This window comes from Scyliorhinus canicula, chromosome 21 (genome assembly GCF_902713615.1).
Source record: "Scyliorhinus canicula chromosome 21, sScyCan1.1, whole genome shotgun sequence".
In the NCBI taxonomy this organism is placed as follows: domain Eukaryota; kingdom Metazoa; phylum Chordata; class Chondrichthyes; order Carcharhiniformes; family Scyliorhinidae; genus Scyliorhinus; species Scyliorhinus canicula.
In genome coordinates, this window is record NC_052166.1 from 39,279,989 (window position 1) to 39,306,306 (window position 26,318).

Below are 26,318 nucleotides of genomic sequence, written 5' to 3' on the forward strand. Positions count from 1 at the left end.
CCAGGTTCAATCCCAGTCCGGGGTCACTGTCTGCGTGGAGTTTGCACATTCTCCCTGTGTCTGCATGGATCTCACCCCCACAACCCAAAAAGAGATGCACGGTCGGTGAATTGGCCACGCTAAATTGCCCCTGAAGTGGAAAAACAGAATGGATACTAAATTTATTTTAAAAATGAAATGGGCTTATTTTTCCTTCCCCAGTACATTTGAGAAAGCGATGCTCCTTTTAAGAATTAGCAATAAGAGTGGTCCTACACGTATCAGAGAAATCCACACCCTTTAAGTGCCAGTGGGTCACTGGGACTGCCATCAAACATGGATTCCTAAAGTTCCTAAACTGACAGTCACTCACCTTATGCTACTTGCACATCAATGCAAGCAAATAAAGTGAGGATGTGATTTAATTGGTATGAATGGCATGAAATGTTGGAGGGTTTAAGCTCTGACATTTTTGTGTATCAGTGGGTAATGCAGGGATGGTGACACTGGCGCTTACTGTTCACCTGCTGAGTATGCACAGTAGTTCATCCAACTTGAGCATTGTAGTCACATTTCTGAACTTAAATGGACAAATCCTACCAGAAACATGTCAAGATGTAGATGTAACAGGAGCGGTTCAAATTACATTTGCTCCAAAATTGCACTTCCTGTTTGAATGTTTCACTCAAAGGCTAAGGTCACAGAAATTCAGTTTGGCGATAGGGGCTTGACTGTTTCTTTCTTTATGTACCAGGGCAACAAAAGCATCAACTAAACCTTGAACTTGTGACCATAATTGAACTGTGGTCCCTTTGCTTTCCTCTTAATTGCTTGGCACATGGATTATGGGAATGTGAACAAATGTTTAATTGGCTGTTTTAATTAATTTAAAAGTGGCACCGAAGAGAATTCTAAGAGGCCACTCACCACAAAGTTAAATAAGATATAGCTGCAAATTAATACTAGCTCATGGAAAGCAGGGCCACACTGTCCCCTGAGGAGGAGAAAGAGTGCTGAAATAGGAATTTGTTTTAATGTGGTACTCAGCCACGTGCTGAAATAAATAGGCAAGGGCCCAGGCCCAGCTCTATGGCTTCAGCGAACATCAATGTTCTGCACTCGAGGACAGCATAAATGAACAAAGCGAGGCTTCAATGGCTCTTGACTCTTAGACCATCTATTACCAAACAAAAGTCTCGAACAAACAAAGCGAAGTGTTCACTTACACTATCACATTAGCGACTTTCATCATTGCTGGACTTAAACTCAGGCAATCTTTTTGTGAATTATTTTGAGCAGCTGCAATTAATTTGCGACTTAAATGCATCATAAACTGTTTTATTCATAATTAGTGCAACCGTACAAATGCTCCCCTGTGCCTCTAAGGATAAAAACCAGCAAAACATTTTGCTCCCTTTTATTGGGGCCGCTTTGGAAATTTATGTCGTGGAACTGCCGTTTAATAGAATTTAATCTTTCTTTGCAGAGACTCTCTATCTTCCATGGTTGCTTTTACAGCCTGGAAGAATGTGAGGTAATTAAGTTTATTAAACTGATGAAGGAATGAGCAGTTTGAAAAATCGTGCAGGCTTATGGGGAGGGGGGGGAGGGGGGGGGGGGGTTAATTGTCTGACAAGACGAACAGCCCTGAGGGGACGAGCATTTTGTATGATTTGAAGACTCAAAACTTTTTCCTATTTAATGATTTGGTACATTTTTGGCCAGAATGAACGCAGGACTTGTCAAATAAGTACAAAAGGCAGCAATTGTTTTGTTAGACAGAATCCTCTGGCCACAGACTGCTTCAAAAACCTGTCACCGGCAAGGACATTTTTAATTGACAGACTGGTGTTGAGACCTTGGTATCAGTCGTGTAATGGCCGCCCATGCCATTGAAGACAGGCTGCTCATATTAACTCCCTTAAATGAACACTTCTCAAGAGAATGCATTTCTTTGTCTAAATAACGAGAAGAGAATATGTTATATTGACAATGTGGTAGTGTGGAAAAGCAGCTGTTAAAATACTAATAGATGAAGGTTCTTTTCAATTCAAAGTTTCAAAATCTTGAAGTAATTACACTTTTCAGTCAGTTTCTTTCTGAGGGTTCTGCTGTTGTATAAAAATAAGCCGTTAATAGAAGGCTTGCTGTATCAAGTGGGCAAAAAAAAAGACTTATTTCCTTTTCTGTATCCTGACTCTTGATTCCTTAGTTATTAGCTTAATTGCTTTCATTTTAATGAAACTCATGGCTTGAAGGATAATGGTAGTGGAAAGATTAATTGTTTTTGAATTATTTGCTTTTGCTAACATCAATATAATGGATTTTAATCCCAACATTGGGTGTATTTTGCAACTCTTTCTTGTTTGGTTGCGTGTTGCACATTTCTTTGACTGTGCATTATGCTTTTATCAATGTCCAGTGACCAGAAAAAGAACCATCAATTTTGACTCACTCTTGAAGCAATGTTAAACCAACACCTGATCTCACTCACTTCTTGCATCACTGCCCTGCTCCAGCAATGTGTTTTGATTCTGTGTGTGAATATTTCAAGCGTACACATTTCCCAGAGTGAACACTTCTTTTTACCCAAACGTTAAATCTAATGAATCTGTAAATATAAAACGTAGACTGTGGAATTCTCTGTCAGCGGGATCCTCGCTTCGCCGACAGCGCACCCATTCTGTCGGGTTTCCCGATAGTGTGGGATGGCCACAATGGGAGACCCCATTGGCCAGCTGCCAGAACGGAGGATCCCGTTGCCGGTGGGGCTTGCCACGCCGGAAAACGGGGCTGGCAGCATGGAGAATCCCGCCCAGAACTAACAGAGACTTTTCAGGGTTCGAATCAATGGTTATCAAGTTATATAAGCAAGCAAGATATATCCCCTCTCAAAATTATCTATTTTCAGATTATATGGAATTATATCATGTATTTTTGTGGGTGAGATAAGAATACCTTCACTATTTTATCTATATTCTTTGGGGTTTGAGTAGTCATTTGTTCCTGAGCTTCAAGTAACTTTTTAGAGGTTTCAATCTTAAACAAATGGTCAAATTTAGCTGTGGCCTTCCATTTTTATTTTCGGGATTGCTTTTTAAAATGTATTTCAAAAAGCTTGTCAGTGTTTCATTTCCCTCAATTCACAGGAAATGTGAAATAAATTTCATTTAACAAGTACAGTACTTTTAGTCAGAATATTTTTCTCATCTTAGTCAATCACAATGGTATTTGTGCCACATGATTACATGAGGCTTTTATTGCCGCAATCCTGACTTTCACAGAACATTTTTGAATATTGTAAAGACCACCTAAAGCTTCATTTTTCATTTACACATTGTCTATGTGAATATTTCAGAAAGTGCTGTTTTATCTAATAGGTACTCGAGGGCTATGTCAAGAAGTCAGTCATTAATAGTAACAAGATCCTTTGTAGATAAATGAGATTTGCAGAAGTTGGAACTGCAAAATCATAAATTTTCCACCCAATTTACTATCTGCTGAAGAATAAAGATTTTCTATTCCTGTTTATGTATTTGCATATCATGGTCTCATTTAAATTATTTTTAAATAAATGTTCGTTATCATGCAAAGGAGATACTGGACACAGCAGGATCTGAATGTGAATCCAGTGTCTCTTTTCTGAGGTGATGTAAACCATAGGATAAAGCTGTCTAGCATTATTCAGTGCCATTCCTTTTGAAATAAAATTCTCCTCTCTTGAAAGCTGTAGCCACTTTCCAGGGTGCAGATTTTGGGCGGGATTCTCTGACCCCCCCCCCCCCCCCCCCCCCCCGGCCGGGCCGGGGTTCGTCGGGGGGCAGCGCGAATCCCGCCCCAACGCCAGCTGCCGGATTCTCCAGCGCCAGTTTTTCGGCGGGGGTGGGAAGCACGCTGCGCCGGTCGGGGGCCGTTGGCAGCGGCCCCCCCGGCGATTCTACGGCCCGCGATGGGCCAAGTGGCCGCCCGTTTTGGGTGGGTCCTGCCGGCGTAAAATACACCAGGTCTGTACCGGCAGGACCTGGCTCTGCGGGGTCCTCGGGGAGGGGGGGGGGCGCCTGGGGATCTGGCCGCGCTGGCCTGGCTCATGATTGGGGCCCACCGATCCGCGGGCGGGCCTGTGCCATGGGGGCACTCTATTCTTCCGTGTCGGCCGCTGTGGTCCTCCGCCATGGCCGGGCGAAGATAAACCCCCCCCCACCCTGCGCATGGATGACGCCAGCACACACTGGCGCCCCCACACATGCGCCAACTCGCGCCGGCCGGTGGAGGCCCTTCACCGCCGGTTGGCATGGTGCCAAGCCCTTTGACGCCGGCTGGCGCAGCGCAAACCTTGCCGGCGCCAGCCTCGCCCCTAAAGGTGCAGAGGATTCCGCACCTTCCGGGCAGCCCGACGCCGGAGTGGTTCACGCCACTCCTCGGCGCCGGTACGGCCTGCCCCTCCACGTGGGGGCTTGCCCTTTATTTGCGCTGGCAATTGTCGTCTGGTACTTTGCCCAAATAATTAATGCCCCTCATTCTGCCTTCATTTGATGTCAGTGCAACACACTTCCAACAACTAGATTGTAATAAGAATGGGAACGTTGACTGATTTGTACAGCCACCCACAAGGTCCGTCTCTTTTTCAAATCTGGGATACTAAGGCCAGTTTTAACTTCATTGCCATCCAGTAGTAGATCAGCTAACTATACACAAGCTGGACTTTAAACTTTGGACATCTACCACATAACTTGGAAAATTCACTCAGTTAATTACCAAACCATCAAAGGAACTTACCTCCTATTTTTCTTTAACCCAACAATGCAAATAGATTCATTCTGAAGCAATGAATTTGTTCTCAACAATGCAGCACTGATGAATAGGTGCTGCACAAGAGTCTGCTAAGTTGTCAGGCTTTGTGATTTTACTCTTTCTTGAGATTTGTAATCGTACTCTTGCGTCTGCTTGGCAATTCCCTCTGGCAGTCAAGTTGAGGCATTGAATGCAACACCCGCTTCCATAGATTTCATAGAATTTACAGTGCAGAAGGAGGCCATTCGGCCCATCGAGTCTGCACCGGCTCTTGGAAAGAGCACCCTACCCAAGTTCAACACCTCCACCCTATCCCTATAACCCAGTAACCCCATCCAACACTAAGGGCACTTTTGGACACTAAGGGCAATTTTCCATGGCCAATCCACCTAACCTGCACATCTTTGGACTGTGGGAGGAAACCGGAGCACCCGGAGGAAACCCACGCACACACGGGGAGGATTTGCAGACTCCACACAGACAGTGACTCAAGCCGGAATCGAACCGGGGACTCTGGAGCTGTGAAGCAATTGTGCTATCCACAATGCTACCCTGCTGCCTCTTGATTTAAAAAACTTCCCAGGCCACTTTGCAGGAAAGCAAATTCAAAATGATACATGCTTCAGGAAAATAAAGATTGAGAGAGATAACCAAATAGTTGGTCGAAATCATGAATTTTGCACAGGACCTAGATTTTTAGGGGTGGGGAGGCGATAGGGGCAAGGAAAGAGGGGACTATGGGAGTTGTATGCCAACCCATTCTCTATGAATTAATTTCCATCTTTCAATATAGAGTAACCATATTGGTAAATGAAGTTTGACACAAAGTGACGTTGTGCATTTTGGCTTGAAGAATAGGGAAATCACTTTTAAGGTAGAAGGTGCAATTTGAAGTGGGGTAGAGGCTGGGATCACAGTGTACAAATACATCAATCACTGACAGTTGTGCTGTACATTAAAAGCACTTGGTTTTATTTACAGAGGGGTAGAGTTGAAAAGCAGGAAGGTTAGGCTAAACCTGTATTAAATCTTGGTTAGGCCACACCTACATTACTGTGTGTAGTTTTGGTTGCCATATTTAAAAAAAGAAAATATAAAGGCAGTTGGGAGGGCAACAGAGTGGATATGGACAAAATGGGCGGGATTCTCCCATACCCGGCAGGGCGGGGGTCCCGGCGCGACGGAGTGGCGTGAACCACTCCGGCCTCGGGCTGCCCCAAAGGTGCGGAATCCTCCGCACCTTCAGGGGCTATGCCGCCAGCGGAGTGGTTTGTGCCTCGCTGGCCGGCGTGGAAGGCCTTTGCTCCGCGCCAGCCGGGGCCGAAGGGATTCCGCTGGCCTGCGCGGGAGCGTCAGCGGCTGCTGACATCATCCCCGCGCATTCACAGGGGGGTCACCTTCGCACAGGCCATCGCGTAGGCTTACATGGCCGGCGCGTAGGAAAAGAATGCCTCAACGGCACAGGCCTGCCCGCGGATCGGTGGGCCCCGATCGCGGGCCAGGCCACCGTGGGGGCACCCCCCCGGGGCCAGATGGCCCCGCCCCCCCCCCCCCAGGACTCGGGAGCCCGCCCGCGCTGCCAGGTCCCGCCGGTAAGGGACCTTGTCCAATTTACGCCGGCGGGACCTGCATAGAACCAGCGACACGTCGGCCTTTCACGGGCCGGAGAATTGGCGGGCGAGCGGCCGCCGACCGGCGCGGCGCCATTCCCGCCCCTGCTGCATCTCCGAAGCTGGAGAATTTGACGGCCAGCCCCCCCCCCCCCCCCCCCCCCCCCCGGCGATTCTCTGACCCGGCGGGGGGTCGGAGAATCCCACCCAAAATGTCCTCTTTTTTAATAATAATCTTTATTGTCACAAGTAGGCTTACATTAACATGGCAATGAAGTTACTGTGAAAAGCCCCTAGTTGCCCCATTCCGGCGTCTGTTTGCGTACACAGAGGGAGAATTCAGAATGTCCAAATTACCTAACAGCACGTCTTTCAGGACTTGTGGGACCAAACCGGAGCACCCAGAGGAAACCCACGCAGACACGGGGAGAACATGCGGACTCCACACAGACAGTGACTGAAGCCGGGAATCGAACCTGGGGCCCTGGAGCTGTAAACATAGAATTTACAGTGCAGAAGGAGGCTATTCGGCCCATCGAGTCTGCACCGGCTCTTGGAAAGAGCACCCTACCAAAGGTCAACACCTCTACCCTATCCCCATAACCCAGTAACCCCACCAGTAAAGCAACAGTGCCACCCACTGTGTGGGGAAGAGCATAATTTGAAGTCATCAAATCTAATAGGGAATTCAGAATAAGCTTCTTAAATCTAAGAGTGGTAAGAATGTCCACGTTGCTACCACAAGAAGTGGCGGAGTGCAGTAGTTTAGATGCAATTAAGAGAAGCTAGACAAGCATTCGACGGAGAAAGGAATAGAGGGTTATGATGGTAGATTTAGGTTAAAAAAGATGGGAGGAGGTTTGAGTGGAAACTAAATGCCAACATGGACTCAGCAGGCCGAATGGCCTGTTTCTGTACCTCATGACCTATGTTATCTTAGTGCATGAAGGAAATCATTCCTCGCTCCGGCACCACAACCTCAAGGCTGTGTCTACCACTGTGTGCTTGACGTAGTACAATGAGCCACAATTAGCCAAGACATGCATTGTTGAAAATCCACATGAAATTCTTTACAATGGTGTTTGTGTGTGTGTGTTGTCTGGAGTTCATACATTTATATAATTACCTTAGTGCTGACTTCTGTCACATGGTTTGAGCTTTCAAGCAATTTTGGTGAGCAGCAACACGCAAACCCCGAAGGAAAGTCGAGAGGTCTCACCACATCTGCTCCTCTTTCCAACATACATTGACAAGCATCAGATAGCAGTGTGTGCTCCAGATTCATTATGGCCCCCTTGCTGTTCTGCAAGATTGACACACTCGTGAAAAGAACTGCAATCCCCTCGCCTGTTATTATCTCCTATTCTTATAAACTGACCTAAGGATCATTTTGGATAATTGTAATGTTAGTGTTGACTGTGCGGAGATGCTGTCAAAAGAAAGCAGAGAATACTATCAGCAATTTGCACTGAAAATGTCTAAATGTTATTGTATCAAAACAAAACGGAGAAATATCGGGGTGAACTTTGCCTCACTGACAGTAAAGACTACAATTCCTAATAGTACACTGAAATGCTTCATCTCGGCCTTCTAAAATGTAGGAAACATTTGAAAAGAATGCTGCAGTTTCAAAATTTGTGCCACACAAAAGATGGACCATTCATTATTGTGGTAAGGTCGCACTGAACTGATCTGAACATCAGATGAAGTGATTGAAATACAGGAAGGACTTTCCTTTTATACATGGATCATCATTATGCCAGAAAGCGCCTCAGAGCAATTCAAGAATCAGAGACTGATTGATGTTAAATGGGTGGGAGGGAAGAGATGCAATGTATGTCATGGGTGAACCCAAAAGATAAACGAGAGTAAATATCGGCTGGATTCTTCTGCCCCACCCGCTGTAAGAACACCACCGGCGAGACCCCGACAATGGAAAAATTGACCTTGGGCGGGACTGTCCGATTGCCGGGTGAACACGGCCAGAGATCCCGCCCCGTGTCTTCACTGAAGGCCTTTGAAAACAGAGAGAGACTGTGAGGGAAAGGATTGCCAAAAAAACTGTTAAGTAACATTCATGTCACACAGGTGCCAGGCAATGACCATCTCGAACGAGAGAATCCAACCACTTCCCCTAGACATTCAACGGCATTACCATTGCCGAATCACCAACTATCAACATCTTCTGGGTTACCATTGACCAGAAACTAAACTGGACTGGTCACATAAATACTGTGACTACAAGGGCAAGTCAGAGGCTGGGAATCCTGCAGCAAATAACTCATCTCCTGACCTCCCAAAGGCTGTTTATCATCTACTAGGTACAAAACAGGAGTGTGATGGAATACTCTCCACTGGACTGCATGAGTTCAGCTCCAACAACACTCAAGAAGCTTGACACCATCCATGGTAAAACAGCCCACTTAACTGTTATCCCATCAGACACTTCCAACATCCACTCCCTCCACCACCAACACACAGTGGCAGCAGTGTGTACCATCTACAAGATGCACTGCAAGACTCCTTCAACAGGAACTTCCAAACCCATTACCTGTACCTTCTAGAATGTCAAGCATAGCAGATGCATGGGAACACCCACAAGATTTCCATCAAGCCACGCACCATCCTGACTTGGAAATATATCGGCGCTCCTTCACAGTTGCTGAGTCAAAGTCCTGGAACTCCCCTCCCCGCCCCCAACAGCACTCTCAGTGTACCTACACCTCAGGGACATAGAGCGTTCTGGAAATACTCAGCAGGTCGTGCAGGATCTGTGGATAGAGAAACAGATTTCAAGCTTGTGGTGAAGGGCCTTCCATCAGCACTGCAGCAATGTTTGGGATTCTGAAATCAATCATCTAAATCTGTGAGGCATAACTTTAAAGCATCAGTTCTGTTACTGCCAACAAAGGGGCTTTTCACAGTCCCTTCATTTGAAGCCTACTTTCATTTCATTTCATTTTTGGCTGCGTGGGGTTCCTGAATTTTCTTGCTGAAAAACGCAGTCAAGCAGCCTGAAATAAGAGGCTGGGTTGCCTGGCTATGGTAAAGCTTCGGAAGGCATTTCCAGAGCATCAATCACAACCACAGAAAACAAGGCTGTGTAAGCACAGCAATCTCCCACAAATAGCAATGTGATTGAGAGAATGATTTGCCAGGTAACAAGGGGGGGGCACGGTGACGCAGTTGTTAGCACTGCTGCCTCACACCTTCAGGGTCCCGGGTTCATTTCCAGCCTCGAGTGGCTGTCTGTGTGGAGTTTACATTTTCTCCCCGTGTCTGAGTGGGTTTCCTCTGGGTGCTCCAGTTTCCTCCGACAGTCCAAAGATCTGCAGGTTAGGTGGATTGGCCGTGCTAAATTGCCCCTTAGTGTTCAGAAGTTTAGGTGGGGTTACTGGGTTACCGGGATAGGGTGGAGGCGTAGGCTTAGTAGGGTGCTTTTCCAAGGGCCAGTGCAGACTGAATGGGCCGAATGGCTTCATTCTGCACTGTAAATTCTATGATTCTAACTCCACTGCTTTTCTTCAAAATAGTACAATAGGATCTTTTATGTCAGCCTCAGAATACATACAGGTCTTTGCGTCTGAAAAGCAGCATCTCTAACAGGACTAGACAGAGTAGATGCAAGAAGAATGTCCCCAAAAGTTGGGCTGTCCAGACCCAGGGTCACAGTCTGAGAATGCGGTCTAGACTACTTAGGACAGAGATGAGGAGAACTTTCTTCACCCAGTATGTTTCCAAGAAGCAGTTAGATATAGCACTTGGGGTGAAGGGTACCAAAGGATATGGGGGGGGACAGGATTAGGCTATTGAATTGGATGATCAGCCATGATCATAAAGAAAGGCGGAACAGGCTCGAAGGACCAAAATGGCCTCCTCCTGCTTCTATTTTCGATGTTTCTATCTCAGCACTCCCTCAGTACTGTACTGCAGTGTGTCCCTTGGTTTTGTCCTGGGGAGTTACTTGAATCCATAACCTTCTGACTAAGAAGGGAGAGTTCCTCCAATTGAGCCATGGCTGACATACAGGATAGATGGAATGAATATTGGGAGAGGAGAATTAGGGCCAGGATTCTCCCCTACTCGGCGGGGCGGGTGGTCCTGGCGTTGTGGAGTGGCGAGAACCACTCCGGCGTCGGGCCTCCCCAAAGGTGCGGAATTCTCCGCACCTTTAGGGGCTAGGCCCGTGCCGGAGTGGCTTCCGCTCCGCTGGCCGGCGCCAACGGCCTTTGGTGCCCCGCCAGCCGGGGCCGAAAGGCCTTCGCTGGCCGGCGGAAGTCCGCGCATGCGCCGGAGCGTTAGCGGCTGCTGACGTCATCTTGGCGCATGCGTGGGGGAGGGGGTCTCTTCCCCTTTGTTGGCAGTAACAGAACTGATGCTTTAAAGTTGTGCCTCACAGATTTAGGTGATTAATTTCAGAATCCCAAACATTGCTGCAGTGCTGAGGCCCTTCACCACAAGCTTGAAATCTATTTCTCTATCCACAGATCCTGCACGACCTGCTGAGTATTTCCAGAATGCTTTATGTTTTTTCACTTTGCTCCTTTGTTCATTCCTTTTTCAGGCAACATGTCCCTCTTTTTATTCTTTCACGGGTCTCTTCATGGTAGAGACCGTGGTGAAGGCGGAAGAAAAAGAGTACCCCCATGGCAGAGGCCCCCCCCCCCCCCCCGCCGATCAGTGGGCCCCGATCGCGGGCCAGGCCACCGTGAGGGCACCCCCCCTAGGGCCAGATCGCCCCGTGCCCCCCCCAGACCCCGGCGCCCGCCCGCGCCGCCAATCCCGCAGGCACCAGACATGCGTTGATCAGGAAAGGCTTGTCAGCGGCGGGGTCAGTGGCGGGACCACCCACCCCCATCCACCGGGACCCTGGGGGGGGGATCAGAGAATTCCGCCCTAGGTGTCAGTATATGATAGTAATCAGTAGCTTGTATATAGACCATACAGTGCAGAAGGAGGCCATTCAGGCCGACAAATTTGTACCGACCCACATTAAGCCCTCACTTCCACCCTATGCCCGTAACCCAATAACCCCTCCTACCCTTTTTGGACACTAAGGGCAATTTAGCATGGCCAATCTACCTAACCTGCATATCACTGGACTGTGGGAGGAAACCAGAGCACCCAGAGGAAACCCACGCAGACACGGGGAGAACTTGCAGACTCCTCACAGATAGTGATCAAGCGGGGAATTGAACCTGGGACCCTGGCACTGTGAAGCCACAGTGCTATCCACTTGTGCTACCGTGCTGGAATACATCTACTGCAATTCCTGAGTACCACCCAGATATTGGGAAAGAAAGGAACGCTGTAGGAGAGATGGAGGACGGGATCTTCCGGTTGTTTACCAGCGCGATCTCCCCTACTGTATCCAAATCCATTCATGTTCTCATGTCTAATTTCCAAAAATCTAATAATTTATTTAAGGGACTAAGTTGCTAAGTCTTTTGAGGACCCACAAAACCAGTCTTTAATACAATTAACTAATAGCTTTGGATCGTTGGTATCCAATAAAAGGTTCAGAGTTCATTGAATCTCATAGCTCTAACAGGGAATTTTCAGAGAGATTACTGTGATAATTATTATATGCAGACACCAAAGGGTTTACAGTCATTAATGCCCAGATTTAGATCATAAATTATTATTAAATTAAATAATGTACTGATCAACTCTGTCTACTCTTCAAAACAATATTGGAATTGCATTAATTGTTCACAGGAAATATTTCAGCAGCATGGTATTGTTGTCATATTCTCGGGAGCAATTAAATCTCTTATTTCTTTGGAAATTTCATAGTGACTTAGCTGCCTCTGCCTTTTTTTATTAAGGGGCAATTTAGCGTGGCCAAATCACCGACCCTGCACACCTTTGGATTGTGGGGGTGAGACCCATGCAGACAAGGAGAGAATGTGCAAACTCCACACAAATAGTGACCCGGGGCCGGGATCGAACCATGGCCCTCAGTGCTGTGAGGCAGCAGTGCTAACCACTGCACCACCGTGCCCCTCCGCCTCTGTCTTTATAAGTTTCTAATGGCCTTCTGAACTGCTGAGCCACTTATCTTGAGAGCGGGCTTCCTTAAACTGAGCGACAAGCTACAAATTGAAGCTATCGTTACTTTGCCCTGTCCTCTGCCTGTACTTCAGCTGCCACCATTTCTTTGTTTGCAACTTTGATTAAGCATCTCTGCATCACCAGAGTCATTCTAAAAGTATACATTATAATGACTTCCAATTGTGTGTTCTGCATTTATCTCGCTCAAAACAGGGCTTTCACTGAAATTCCAAAACGCGAGCCATTAGCTTACGAGTTTTCTTTTACATTGCAGCAGACCTGGAATACAGTGAACCTTATTTGACTTTAAGCTGTTCTTGGGAGTTGAGCAGCTTTTTACAAGGGGCTTGTTAACTGGGCACCATTAAAGTGAAGTAGGGCATAAGAGTCTATTGGCAAGGATTAAGAAAAATTGGATAAACGGATTGTTAGGAAATAGCTGCTTATCCCAGGTCAGTTTACTCAGATCTAACTGAAATGTCACAGTCAAACAGTTTCACCAAACGCATGGATCCAAAGCCAGAATTAAACTGGCCACCGGCATGTTGGCACAGTGGTTATCACTTCTACCTCACAGTGCGAGGGACCGGGGTTCAATTCCTGCCTTGGGTGAATGTCTGTGTGGAGTTTGTACTTTCTCCCCTTGTCTGCGTGGATTTCCTCTGGGTGCTCTGGTTTCCTCCCACAGTCCAAAGATGTCCAGGGGCCATGATAAATTGCCCCCTGGTATCCAGGGACGTGTAGGTTAGGTTCAGCAGTTATTCGAATAAGGCGGGATGGAGTGCTCTTTCAGAGGGTGAGTACAGACGCGATGGGCCGAATGGCCTCCTTCTGCACTCCAGGGATTCTGTGAACATCCTCAATAGCAACCTTGATTTGAGGTTGTTTGCACACAAGATTCTGAACTCATACATTATCTGGCTGTTCTCCATGTTAATCTGAGCAGCAACATTAATCATTCATAGTAACTAACAGCAAGTCCACCTCCTCAGCTATCCTTCCTCACCATTTGATATATGGAATCATAGAACGATATGCTACAGAAAGAGCGCAGAAACCTATTATGCTTGCATTTAGCTCTTTGGAAGATTTGTCCAATTCTCCTACCCGTTCCCCATAACCCTGCAATTTTTCCCCCTGTCAAATATTTATCCAATTCCCCTTTGATTATTGAATCTACTTCCTTCATGTTTTTAAGCAGTATGTTCCAGCTCACAATAAATTTTTGTGTTTACAAAATAAAATCTCCTCATTCTGCCACTGGTTCTTTTGACAATTATCTTAAATTCTATTTTATGTTATGAAAGGATCATATTACTAATCCAAAATGTTCACCATATTGTGAGCCAAAGTGAAATCCATGGTGCTAACTTGTCTTCTGCTTTTTGTGAATGCTCAGAATCACAGAATCACTATTGTGCAGAAGGAGGCCATTTGGCCCTTCGAGTCTGCACTGACCCTCCGAAAGAGCACCTGACCTTGGCCTGCACCCCCACCCAATACCATTAACCCCATCTAACCTTTGGAGTATAAGGGACAATTTAGCGTGGCCAATCCACCTAACGTAAACATCTTTGAATGGTGGCAGGAAACCGGGGCACCCAGAGGATACCCATGCAGACACTGGGAGAACATGCAAACTCCACAAAGACAATGACCCAAGGTCGGAATCATACCCGGGTTGCTGGTGCTGTGAGACAGCAGTGCTAACCATCGTGCCTCCTTTATACGTCTTGGTGGCCAATTTGAATCTAAATGACCATGTAACTTTGGAAAATGAATACACACATGAACTAAATGTCAGCAAACTACAAAAAGGCCGATCTCTGTATAAATATTCTTGTTCTAGCTGGATTTTTAAAAATACACTCACTACAGACAAGGGAAAACTGCCCTGCCTGTGGCAATCCACACAACCTCCACACAAGCTTTTCACCAAGACAGATGGAAGAAACAGATACTCAGCTCCCTGAGGAGTATGAAAGACCCCATCCTTTATTGGTTTGCACCATCCTACGACTTTTGAAATGTTTCTGAGATAAGATATCAAAATGCAATTACCTGTTTTGAAACACTGAAGCAGCCACAAATTAGTGGAAGTTATCTGGTTACAGTCAGCAAGGTATCATTAAGGACTATTGACCAAGCAGGAGAGAGTAAACAAAAGGCAATGTTCCACTGAACATAGATCTGAAGCTGAGTGCATCCTCTGCCTCTCTCTGAGAAGTATGGCTTAGAATTTTGTTGGGATATGATTGATGACTTAGAAACACTACAGTGCAGAAGGAGACCATTCGGCCCATCAAGTCTGCACTGACCCTCCGAAAGAGCACACTACCTCGGCTCACTTCCCCGGCCTATCCCTGTATCCCCGTAACCGTACCAGACCTTTGGACATAGTTTGCCCTGTTTTGCAAAGTAGCATTCTGAAAAGAGAAATCTACTGCAAACTGTCACGCTTTGGAATAAAACGTGAAAAATTTCTCCGCACAACTACACCCAGGAAGACAACTGAACAAAACAGCCACAATCATGTCAAGACCAGCCAACCGTATACTCCTGTGTTTTGTGTTGTATTTTTCATGAATGGTAAAGGTCCCATAAGCCAATCCTCTTACTCTGTGAACTATATTTGTATGTTTTCTTTTGATCCAGGTGAATGTGTTTGATGAATGATGGGTCGCGATTAACCTAGATTTTTTTTTTAGTTCAGGAAATAGTTTCAATAAACGTATCTTGGTCTATGTTTAACCTGAGAAAACCTGCCTGGCTAATTCTTTCCAATCTGAAAGTGTAAATAGTGGGACTAACAGAATTGGCACAGCACATTTCCTCTAAGTTCACACACACCCCTGTTACAGTCAAACCTGGAATGGGAGAAAAGGTTGAAGTACACTTCACCTCTCCTGAGGTGGTTGTAACACATTGTAGATATAACTATTTACCCGTAGCATAAAATAGTGCGAAAACATTATAAAGCGGAATAAAAATTGTTTTCTTTCTGTTTTATGGAATGTCTCAAATATTTTCTGCTGCCCTGATTCAGATGTTTTACCTGAATTTTAATGCCATGGGTAAATTCTCCGCCTCCTCAGTCGCGGGTTTCTGGGCGGCGGGATTCTCCATCCCAGCGGCTGGCCAATGTGATTCCCCATTGTAGCCACCCCATGCTGCCAGGAAACCTGCGGGGGTGGGGGAGGGGCTGTGCTGCTGGTGGAACGGAGAATTCCGCCGGCGCAGAATTCACTTGCCTGCTGTGCTGTGAATTTAACTCATTGACTGTTTCATTTAATTTTATTGCAATGTTATTCATATGGAACACCAGGACAGGAGCACGGCCCTGAAATTCCAAAACCCCACCATCATGCCAGTTAAAATCTGTGAAAGTTAAACTAGATTTGGTTGAATTGTAGGATGGCAGGCTTGGTAGGCGAACATTTTACTTCAAAGAGAAAACTAACTGGATCACTGTTTGAGTGAACAACCATTCAGTGCTACCAGGAGAAATTTAGATGATCCCAGACCTCTGGGCAATCAGAGACAATAGACATTCCATTATAAGGGGAATTATTGGAATCATACTGATGATATGATTCTCTCACTTTTTAAATGTGAGAGCCTTATCATCCATCCTAATAACTTCTTTGGTGTTAATAAACATAAGTTGCTGTTGAAGTACATAAACAATATAGATGAGAATGTGTAGGGAGGATAAGGAGGCTTGAGGATGGCATAGATATTTGGCAGCGTGGTTAATCGTGAGGAAGAAGGTCTTAGGCTGCAGGACGATATAGATGGGTTGGTCAAAAGGGCAGATCAGTGGCAGATGGAATTTAACTCTGAAAAGTGGGAGGTGATGCATTTTGTATGGAGTAACAAGAAAAGGGGTATCTAATAAATGGCGGGACACTAGGAAGCTCAGAGGAACAGAGGAATCCTGTGGTGCTTATCCGCAGATCCCTGACGGTGGCAGGACAGAACAGTAGCACAGTTAAGAATGCATACGGGACACTTGCCTCTATCAATCATGCCATAGGTTATAAGAGCAAGGAGGTTATGTTGGAGCTGTACAAAATGTTGGTGAGGCCACAGCTGGAATATTGTGTGCAGTTCTGGTCACTTCTCTATAGGAAGGATGCAATTTTGCTGGAGAGGCTGCAGAGGAGATTCACCAGGCTGTTGCCTGGGATGGAGCATTTGAGCAATGAAGGGAAGCTGGATAAATTTGCGTTCTTTCGCACAGCAAAGGCTGAGGAGAACCTGATTGAGGTGCATAATATTATGAGTAGTATGAACAGGGTGGATAGGAAGCAGCTGTTCCCCTTAGTTGAAGGGTCAATAACGAAGGGGCATAATTTTAAGATGAGGGGCAGGAGGTTTAGAGATGATTTGAGGAAAATTGAGGGTAGCACTGTGGCACGGTGGTTAGCACTGCTGCCTCACAGCACCAGGGACTCGGGTTCCATTCCGGCCTGGGGTGACTGTTTATGCGGAGTTTGCACATTCTCCTCGTGTTTGCGTGGGTCTCCTCCAGGTGCTCCCGTTTCCTCCCGCAGATCAAAGATGTGCAGGTTAGGTGGATTGGCCATAATAAATTGCCCCTTAATGTCCAAAGATGTGCAGGTTAGGTGGGTTAAAGGATTACGGGGTTAGAGTGGGTGTTCTTTTAGAGGGTCGGTGCAGACTCAATGGGCCATATGTAGGGATTCTTTGATTCTATGGTGGAAGCCTGGAATGTACAATCTGGCAGGAAAATAGAGGCTGGAAAACTCACAACATTTAGAAACTACGTGGCTATCTGGGGATTCAGGTCACGTATGAGTGGGCTACAATGCATAGCTGGAACTTGACAGGGTTAGTGGAAGAGATAAAGAGGGATCTTATTTGTTTTTTTATCCATTACTTTATCAGAGTTACAAAGCCAGAGCTCAAGATGGACATGGGCAAATCCTTAATCCAGCTCCTTGCCTGCTCCAAAAACCAATTCAAATTGAATCCAATTCATGGTCTCCATATTGAGACATACCAATCCAGGCATGACCACATTACACTACGCTCATCTTAGCCAAATGGCCAAGAAGCAATAGTAAAGGGGGATCTTAAAAGGTGGGATGTACTTGACAGGGAGGGTGCAGATGGTGAAGATGCATGTGCTGCCAAGGTTTCTGTTTGCCTTTCAATTCTTCCCGATGTTTTTACCTCAAGCCTTTTTCCAGAAGGTGGAGGCGCTGATCTCGGAATTTGTGTGGGTGCGGAAGGTACTGAGGATGAATACGGCTCTGTGACAAAGACAAAGGCAGGGAGGTTGGCACTCCCGAACCTGACGTACTATTATTGGGCAGCAATTGTGGTGAAGGTGAGGCGTTGGTGTGTGTGTGTGGGGGGGGGGGGGGGGGGGGGGGGGAGGCACAGTGGGGTTGCCGAGGTGAAATGAGTTTAGGTACTGGCAGGTACGGGGGTTTGCGCGAAAGGAGTTGCCTACTTTCCCCCAATTACCATAGTACACGCTACTGGAGAAAATGCTGCTCCCAGATGAGGTGGGGGAGGGCAGGATTGGGAATGTATACGGGTGGTTGGGGAGCAGGGAAAGGAGCTTGTGGAAAGGGTTAAGCGGAAGTGGGAGGATGAGTTGGGGAAGGAGATAGGATGGGGACTGGTGTGAGGCGAGGCGGCGAGTGAACTCAACCTCCTTCTGTGCCAGAATGAGCTTGATTCAGTTCAAAGTGGTGCACAGGGTCTACATGGCTTGGGTTTGGATGAGTGGGTTCTTTCCGGGGGTAACAGATGGATGCGAGAAATCTGGGTGAGGCCGGCAAATCATGTTCATTTGTTTTGGGGATGCGAGAGGTTGAAGAGCTACTGGGAGGTGGTATTTGCCACCCTATCAAGGAAAGTGATGTGAAGCCAGACTCATTGGTGCCGATTTTGGGGGTTTCGGAGGTGCCAGAGCTGCTAGAGAGGAAGGGAGCCGATATTGTGGCCTTCGCCTATCTGATTGCCTAGTGATGGATATTTTTGAATTGGAGGTCAAATATGCCCCCGGGGGATTGCAGTTTGGCTGGGAGAACTGTACTGATGATTAAATTTGCCTTGAGGAGATCAGAAGAGGACTTTGGGGTACTGTGGAGGCCGTTCATGATGATATTTGAGTAGCTGTTCGTCACAGGGGGGGGATTAAGAGGGGGGAAATGTACAAACAGTTAACTTTGCATTATTGGGTTGTTGTTTTGTTGTTATTGTTTACATTTGGAATAAAATATCTTTTAAAATAAAGAAAATATGTGGATGAGCACTTGAACTGTCATAACATTCAAGGCTATGGGCCAAGTGCTGGAAACTGGGATCAATGTAGATTTAGTGTAGTTTTGTCGGTGCAGACCCGACTGGCCAAAGGGCCTCTATTGTACTGTATGACTCTGTAACAAAAAAGGTCTGAGAAAGCCTTAAGTCACTACTCTTTCAAAGATTTGCTTCTCCTTATCTCATAAAGAAGAGTTTATCCCCTAGCTCTCTCGCACTTGGTAAGATTCTTACAGACGTTCTCTTCAGCTTTGCAAACCAAGTTCAAGTTCTATTATTGAAATTTCAATCAAGTTGAATAACACGTGATCGGTTGAGGGAAAATACCTACTAGTAAAATTATGGGCTGTTTTCCTTCTCAAATTAGGTGTAGTTATTATAATAATAATCTTTATTAGTGTCACAAGTAGGCTTACATGAACAATGCAAACAGTTACTGTGGAAATCCCCTCGTCGCCACACTCCGGCGCCGGTTCGGGGACACTGAGAGAGAATTCAGAAAGTCCAATTAACCTAACAAGCAGTCTTTCGGAACTTGTGGGAGGAAACCGAAGCACCCGGAGGAAACGGGAAGAACGTGCAGATTCTGCATATACAGTGACCCAAGCCGGAAATTGAACCCAGGCCCCTATAAACAAAAGCTATAAAGAAAATTTTGAGTTTGTCACCTTACTGGTGGTCGCAGGTCAGCTACAGGTCGAAATATTGGCGAAAGCATGCTGAATCAGCCCGATGACAATACTGTGTGCCACACCCCTTAAGATATTTAGATTGAACCAAAGTAACTCCTGAGCACTCAACGATGATAATGCAGTTCATTTTGCCAGCTGTTTTCTTTTATGCCAGTAATGTCACAGCAGATGCATCAGCTAACAAAACTGAATTTGTTAAATAGTTAGAAGTAATAAATCAATACATGTGAATGACAGGTACTGCTTTCTGGCAATGCGCAAAATCTCACTGTGTATTAACCGTCAAGATACCATTAACTACTGAGAATTTCTGAGTGCTTACCAGTTATAGGGTCGCATGATTTTGAGAGATTGTTACATGGACACGGTCTACATCCAGCTTCAGTGAACTTGTAATGTAAGGCCTGACACTGGTTACATTTCAGGCCCGACACCCCTTCTTTGCAACGGCATGTTCCAGTGCTGTTGGAGGGGGAAAAAAGAACGATTATGAGAGCAGGTTAGTCATAACGAGCTTTCACAAAACTTGTTGTAGTGTTTTAAATCTACTGCCTTTTACAGAAATCCAGTTTAATTAATATTCCACCACTCTTTTCACCATAAAAAGCAGTTATTTTAAAATGTGCTGCATCGACATAGATTTACAATGAACAATGATATAATATCCAATTAGACATAGCTATGTGTAATGGTCTACCATTATCTGTACAATTGATGATTGACTTAATTTTCTGTAGGCTCCAGTCACTTACAAATTGAACTAAAGTTTAGAAGGTAAATCGAAGAATATTTCAGCTATCGTGCTCTCGTAATCTTTTTTAATCTTTTATTATTGTCACAAGTAGCCTTACATTAACACTGCAATGAAGTTACTGTGAAAAGCCCTGAGCCGCCACATTCCGGCGCCTGTTCGGGTATACTGAGGGAGAATTCAGAATGTCCAAATTACCTAACAGCGCGTCTTTCGGGACTTGTGGGAGGAAACCAGAGCACCCGGATGAAACTCAGGCAGACACGAGGAGAACACGGAGGCAGTGACCCTAGCCGGGAATCGAACCTGGGACTCTGGCGCTGTGAAGCAACAGTGCTCACCAATCTGCTATAGGCTGTTAGGATTTTTTTACCCATGTCATCCTCCGACTATGTGCTTATGTTAAAGTAAGGAGATGCACTGTACTCTGAGGGGATGATCGAGTTTCCAAGTGATTTAAGAGGGGTTTCTCAAATAAATGCCAACAGTAATGCGATAAATTTTGAATTGTAACTTTAAATAAATGCTGAAGTGAATCTGTTACGGCTTAACCCCTTCAAAAGATATGTTGATTTTCAAGACTAATGTCTTCCCAAAGTATTTAGAAAATCTTTGAATGTGAAATAGTGATGGAATCTATTTAGTGCTGTATCCGTGTTCATTACTTCGAGTCAGTGCTATAAGTGATTCACTAAGGCACCCACTAAAGCCTCTAACAGAGAAGAACAAGCAGAACAATATCTGAATAGTATTACTGATTTATTACATAGCAGCACCATTCAATAAATATCACTTTTTACCTACAGTAAATAATTAACAAATCTTAATACTTTCCTCCAATTATTACTAAATCAAACAGACTAGGGCCGGGATTCTCCCCTACCTGGCAGGGCGGAGGGTCCCGGTGTACCGGAGTGGCGAGAACCACTCCGGCGTCGGGCCTCCCCAAAGGTGTGGAATTCTCCGCACCTTTAGGGGCTAGGCGCGCGTCGGAGTGGCTCCCCCATCGCCGGTCGGCGTGAGTCCGCGCATGCGCCGGAGCGTCGTCACCCCGGCGCATGCGCGGTGGAGGGGGTCTCTTCGGCCTCCGCCATGGTGGAAGCCGTGGTGGCGGCCATTGAAAAAGAGTGCCCCCACGGCACAGGTCTGCCCTCCGATCTGTGGGCCCCGATCGCGGGCCAGGCCACCGTGGGGGCACCCCCCCCCCCGGGGTCAGATCGCCCCGCGCTCCCCCCACCCAGGACCCCAGGCCCGCTCGCGCCGCCATTTCCCGCCGGCACCAGAGGTGGTTTAAACCATGTCGGCGACAGAGGCCTGACAGCGGTGGGACTTTGGCCCAGCGCGGGCCGGAGAATCGCCGCGGGGGAGCCCGCCGACTGGCGCGGCGTGATTCCCACCCCTGCCAATTCCCAGGTGGCCGAGAATTCCGACTACGGCGGGGGCGGGATTTATGAAGGCCCCGGACGATTCTCCGACCCAGCGGGGGGTCTGAGAATTCCGCCCTAGATAACATAACTCTCATTGTATTAGGTTAAAGCCTTATTAACCAATAACAAAAAACAACTATCTGGAGATGGTTGTAAAGGGTGTTAGTCTCTTGGTTTGGGGCTATCTTGCAGTTCCAACTGTGTTCATTCAAAAACAAGACTTTAATCTGATTACAGAAAAGCTTAAAAGTATACTCTGAGAAACGGAGTAAAACTTTTTCCTGTAGTCATGATGTGAAATACTGGAGCTGTAACTAATGTCCGTAAAATTGCATAAGTATGGGATGAACTTGAACTTGAGTATAGTACTTGACTATCAGAGACTCCAGCCTATTTATAAATTCAACTGATCTGATTATTGACAGTAACAAGCTCAAACGCCTATCTATGTGGGGGTGGTGAGTACACCAGTAATCTTTCGCTGTGTGATAAATCATTAACTTGGCAAAAGCTAAAAATATGCAGGCCTTTTCTTTCATTACTGATTAATTACATACTTGCTTTTTACTAAAAAAAAAACTTCCATTATTCTGCAGGAGAGCTGCTGCTGAACAGCAAGGGGTATCAAAGTCAACAATGGAAAACTAAATTATATAAAAGTACACGCACGCAGATGAATCTAAAGGCAATCTGAGGCCCGGGTGAGTGCACAGCGTAACAAACTCTGTTGAATGTGGAGTTCAGCTCCGTGTTATCCCTATCAAGATGTGTAATCAAGTAAATGAATACCTTTCCATTTATTCTTGTTTCAGTACATTCCATACTGACAGTTTCTTTGAAGTTCACTTGGTATGACTTGACTTTTTTTTAAACAAACCTTCTTTTCGCAATTATTGAATTATCTCCCTTCAGGTTTTCTTTATTTGCCGGCTTCTATGAAATGTATATGTCTTTCAGATTTTGTTTCACTTTATGATTTCGAAGTGAGGACTCGGGTCTATTATTTAGGGTCAGAGTTTCAGGACGTTACACGTTTTTCTATTTATTTCAGTGTCCGGTGCTCTCTGCAATGAATTAGTTGAACCTGTGCACATATTTAACAGGAATTATTGAGCTGCAAAAATTATAAGGCATCACCGATCAAGTCAGATGTCAGTTCTATTGCGGGGTGAATGTATGTTTTCTCATCCTAGAATAGATATTGTAGAGGATCTTTGGGACCCATCTTTGGGCCAGTCTGAAGTGACTGCACCATATGCTGGTGATTGCATCCTACATGAGGAAGGTGACTTGTTTTCAAAAAGGTCATTCTCTGTGCTGTCACATTTGGCTTGTTGTTCATGGCAGAAAAATAAACCTCTCCACGCCTGTGTTAAGCATTCAATTCCAATTCCAGAGACGAGCACTTTCTCTGAGGCACGTCATAACATTCAAGGCTGGCAAATGGGATTAGGTAGGCATCTCAGGTGTCTTTCGTGTCGGTGCAGACTCGATAGCTGATGGACCTCTTCTACACTGTCATTGCTGTGATTCTAAACACAGCCGTTTTACAACAGGCTGTATTGCACGTTTTAGGCGGTAAAAAGTACTAAGTGCAAAGGCACCACGGTGGTGCAGTGGGTTCAGCCCTGATGCCAAATGGCGCCGAGGTCCCAGGTTCGATCCCGGCTCTGGGTCACTGTCCGTGTGGAGTTTGCACATTCTCCCTATGTTTGTGTGGGTTTCGCCCCCACAACCCAAAGATGTGCAGGCTAGGTGGATTGGCCACGCTAAATTGCCCCTTAATTGGAAAAAATAAATTGGGTACTCTAAATTTATAAAACAAAAGGCAAACAAAAGTACTGAGTGCACTGTAGGCAGTTTGTGGTCCGTATTGATGAGTACCTGTGGTTTCAGAGTTCCCCCTGTATATTTTATCATCCAGGTTATTTGCGTGGGTTGAGTGGGGTGGGTGGTGGTGGTCACAGTAGGTGTCCTTTTTATTTCCAGAATGTGCATTTATACAGTTTCCTTACAAATGGACATGTTGACTAGACCATGGGTAAAGTTATTGGTTGGGTTTCTTGCGGTTATCCATTACCCCATCTCAAGTGAAATTGTGAGAAATCATGGCCGGGATTCTCCAACCCCGCGGTCAAGTTCTGACGCCTGCGTGAAAAGCAGCGTGAACCACTCCGGCGTCAACGGGCCTCAAGTGGCAGGCATTCACCCCTTTCAATGGCCGCTGACTGGCGCGGTGGCAATCCTGCGGGCGCCCGAGAATCGGCGGCAGAGAATCGGCGGGACGCCGTCGGAGTGGCGTGGCGCAATTCTCGCGCCGCCTCGGCGATTCTCCCACCCGACGCGGGGTCGGAGAATCACGGCCCATATCTGGGAGAACTAATTGCATCTTGAAAATATCACAGAATCATAGAATCACTGCAGTGTTGAAGCAGGCCATTTGGCCCATCAAGTCTGGACCGACCCTCCCAAAGAACACCCCACCCGGTCTCACAACCCACCCTATCCCTGTAACCCAACAGTCCCCACCACCCCCCCAACCTTTTGAACACTAAGGAGTAATTTATCATGGCCAATCTACCTATCCTGCACCTCTTTAGACTGTGGAAGGAAACCAGAGCAAACCCATGCAGACACGGGGAGAAAGCGCAAACTCCACACAGACAGTCACCTGAGGTGGAAATTGAACCCGGGTCCCTAGCACTGTGAGGCAGCAGTGTTAACCACAATGCCACCTTGCCGCCCCAGGTCTGTCCTGCTGACTGAAGAATTTTGCACAGGTCGAGCTAGCCTTTCCACTCAGCTGCAAGATATATCAATGCAGAAACAGAAAGCAGGAGTGGGACTGTGGAGGGTCACATGACTTACAAAAAAGTCATGTTGGCAGCGAGTGTCGGGGTGAGGCAGACAAGACCAAGCGAGTAACGTCATTGTATTCCTGGTCAACTGTCATAATGATTTTTATGGGCAAATATAGACACCAGTCCAAAATGTAGAATGCTGATGAGTAGTATTCGTCACCAGTCGGTAGATTAAAATCCTGTAAATATTAGATCATTGGAGATTTTGCTTATTTAATATATCCAATTTATGTGGATTGTTTTGACATGGGTCATATTGGCAAGGTCGTATCCTTGGTATCAATGTGTGACTCTCTGGACCATTTTAGAGTGTTTGGAGTCTTATGTGAACGACCAGATAGGAGGAGCAGGTTCCTTTCCTTAAAATACATTAGGAAAAACAAATGGAATTTTTTTTTTTTTAATATAATTTTTATTGGAATTTTTTACAGAAAATATAAAACATAACGACAAACAATGAAATGCAACAAAATAATCCATAATAACTGTGATACCCCCAGACCGTATCGACGCATGTATCACATCCCCCCCACCCCCCCCAACAACAAATGGAATTTTACAGTAACCTGGTCATCCTATTAGTGGCGCAAGTCAGATTTGTGGGGTGGGATTTTCCTCGCCCTCCGCGCACGTCGTGTTCTGCAGCGGCGGAGGTTGGCTCGCCAGTGGTCGTTGGCGGGGCGGTAAATCCCTCCCTTAGGCCCCACATTGTTGGTCCAGGACTAATATCACAATGCTACTGCATGGACCCAAACATCCAAATGACCGTTGAGTTTTCTTGTATTGTAAAATGAGCACTAAGTAGCAATGTATTCAAAAGCTGCATTTGCCATGAATGCTAATCATCAGCATTCTACATTTTGGACTGGTGTCTATATTTGCCCATAAAAATCATTATGACAGTTGACCAGGAATACAGTGACGTTACTCGCTTGGTCTTGTCTGCCTCACCCCGACACTCGCTGCCAACTGAAAGGGATTGCCACTAAACCCTCTGTTAAATCGAATTTGGATTTTTATTGTGGCCTAATTTTATGCCATATTGGCAATTGGAATATTAAGTAGGTACAACTTAGTTTAGCAGAATAATGACGAATGGGAAAGCAACTAATAGACTGCCAAAGCTCTACTCAAAACTTTTTGGATTTACAAAATATGCTTCCGTGAATACTCAATCGCTACTCCACAGAGATGCTGAAAAATTGCAGAAAACCTGCATGCAGAAATGTCAAAAGGTTTCATGGAAATTCAGCTGGTCCCAAGTGTCTATGATCACAGCCAGTTGTCAACTGGATTATTATTCTATCATCGAATTCAGTGTCAAACTTAGTAAAAGTGTTCTAACGCTATGCATAACTTTTTTCTGAAGACTGGTGCTGTAATTTGTGGGCATTTTTCTATTCACTTTACCATGAGACAATAAAGGACAACCTTACTTTAGGAAAATGTGTGTCAACCTGCTATGGTTAATAGGCTTCATGCACAAGTTACACCATCTTCATTTTGAATTTTTCCAAGCACCGATGCTGTTTCTTTGTTGCTTTGTAAACAGTTATTTCCAGGATTGAATTAGTTTGTTGGTTCAATTGTCCATTGGCAGTAACTCACAGCGAAGTGAGAATACATTGCTGTTAAGTGCTCTGATAATTTCACAGAGCTTGAAACAGCACTGTTCTCCGGAGTGTGATTAGTCCTGGACTGGAACAACAGCCCTAGGGTTATATCCATGGTCACGTAGTAAAGCTGCATTGCTTTGTGTCCCTGCAGTTTGTCGTTGGTGGCATTATATTGAACGCCCACATATGACAAACTTCACGGACTCTGATCGATTCCAATGCACTTTTAAAGTGAGT

General features: G+C 45.8%; 1 protein-coding gene across 2 annotated transcripts in view; it reads right to left on the bottom strand.

Moving 5' to 3' along the window:
- LOC119955943 (multiple epidermal growth factor-like domains protein 9) overlaps positions 1-26,318 on the bottom strand; it is a 360,694-nt gene that overhangs the window by 136,130 nt on the left and 198,246 nt on the right. For both annotated transcript variants that reach the window (XM_038782604.1, XM_038782603.1), the window contains exon 3: positions 19,749-19,888. In XM_038782604.1, coding sequence (XP_038638532.1) covers positions 19,749-19,888 — 140 coding nt within the window. The remainder of the gene's footprint in view (positions 1-19,748; positions 19,889-26,318) is intronic.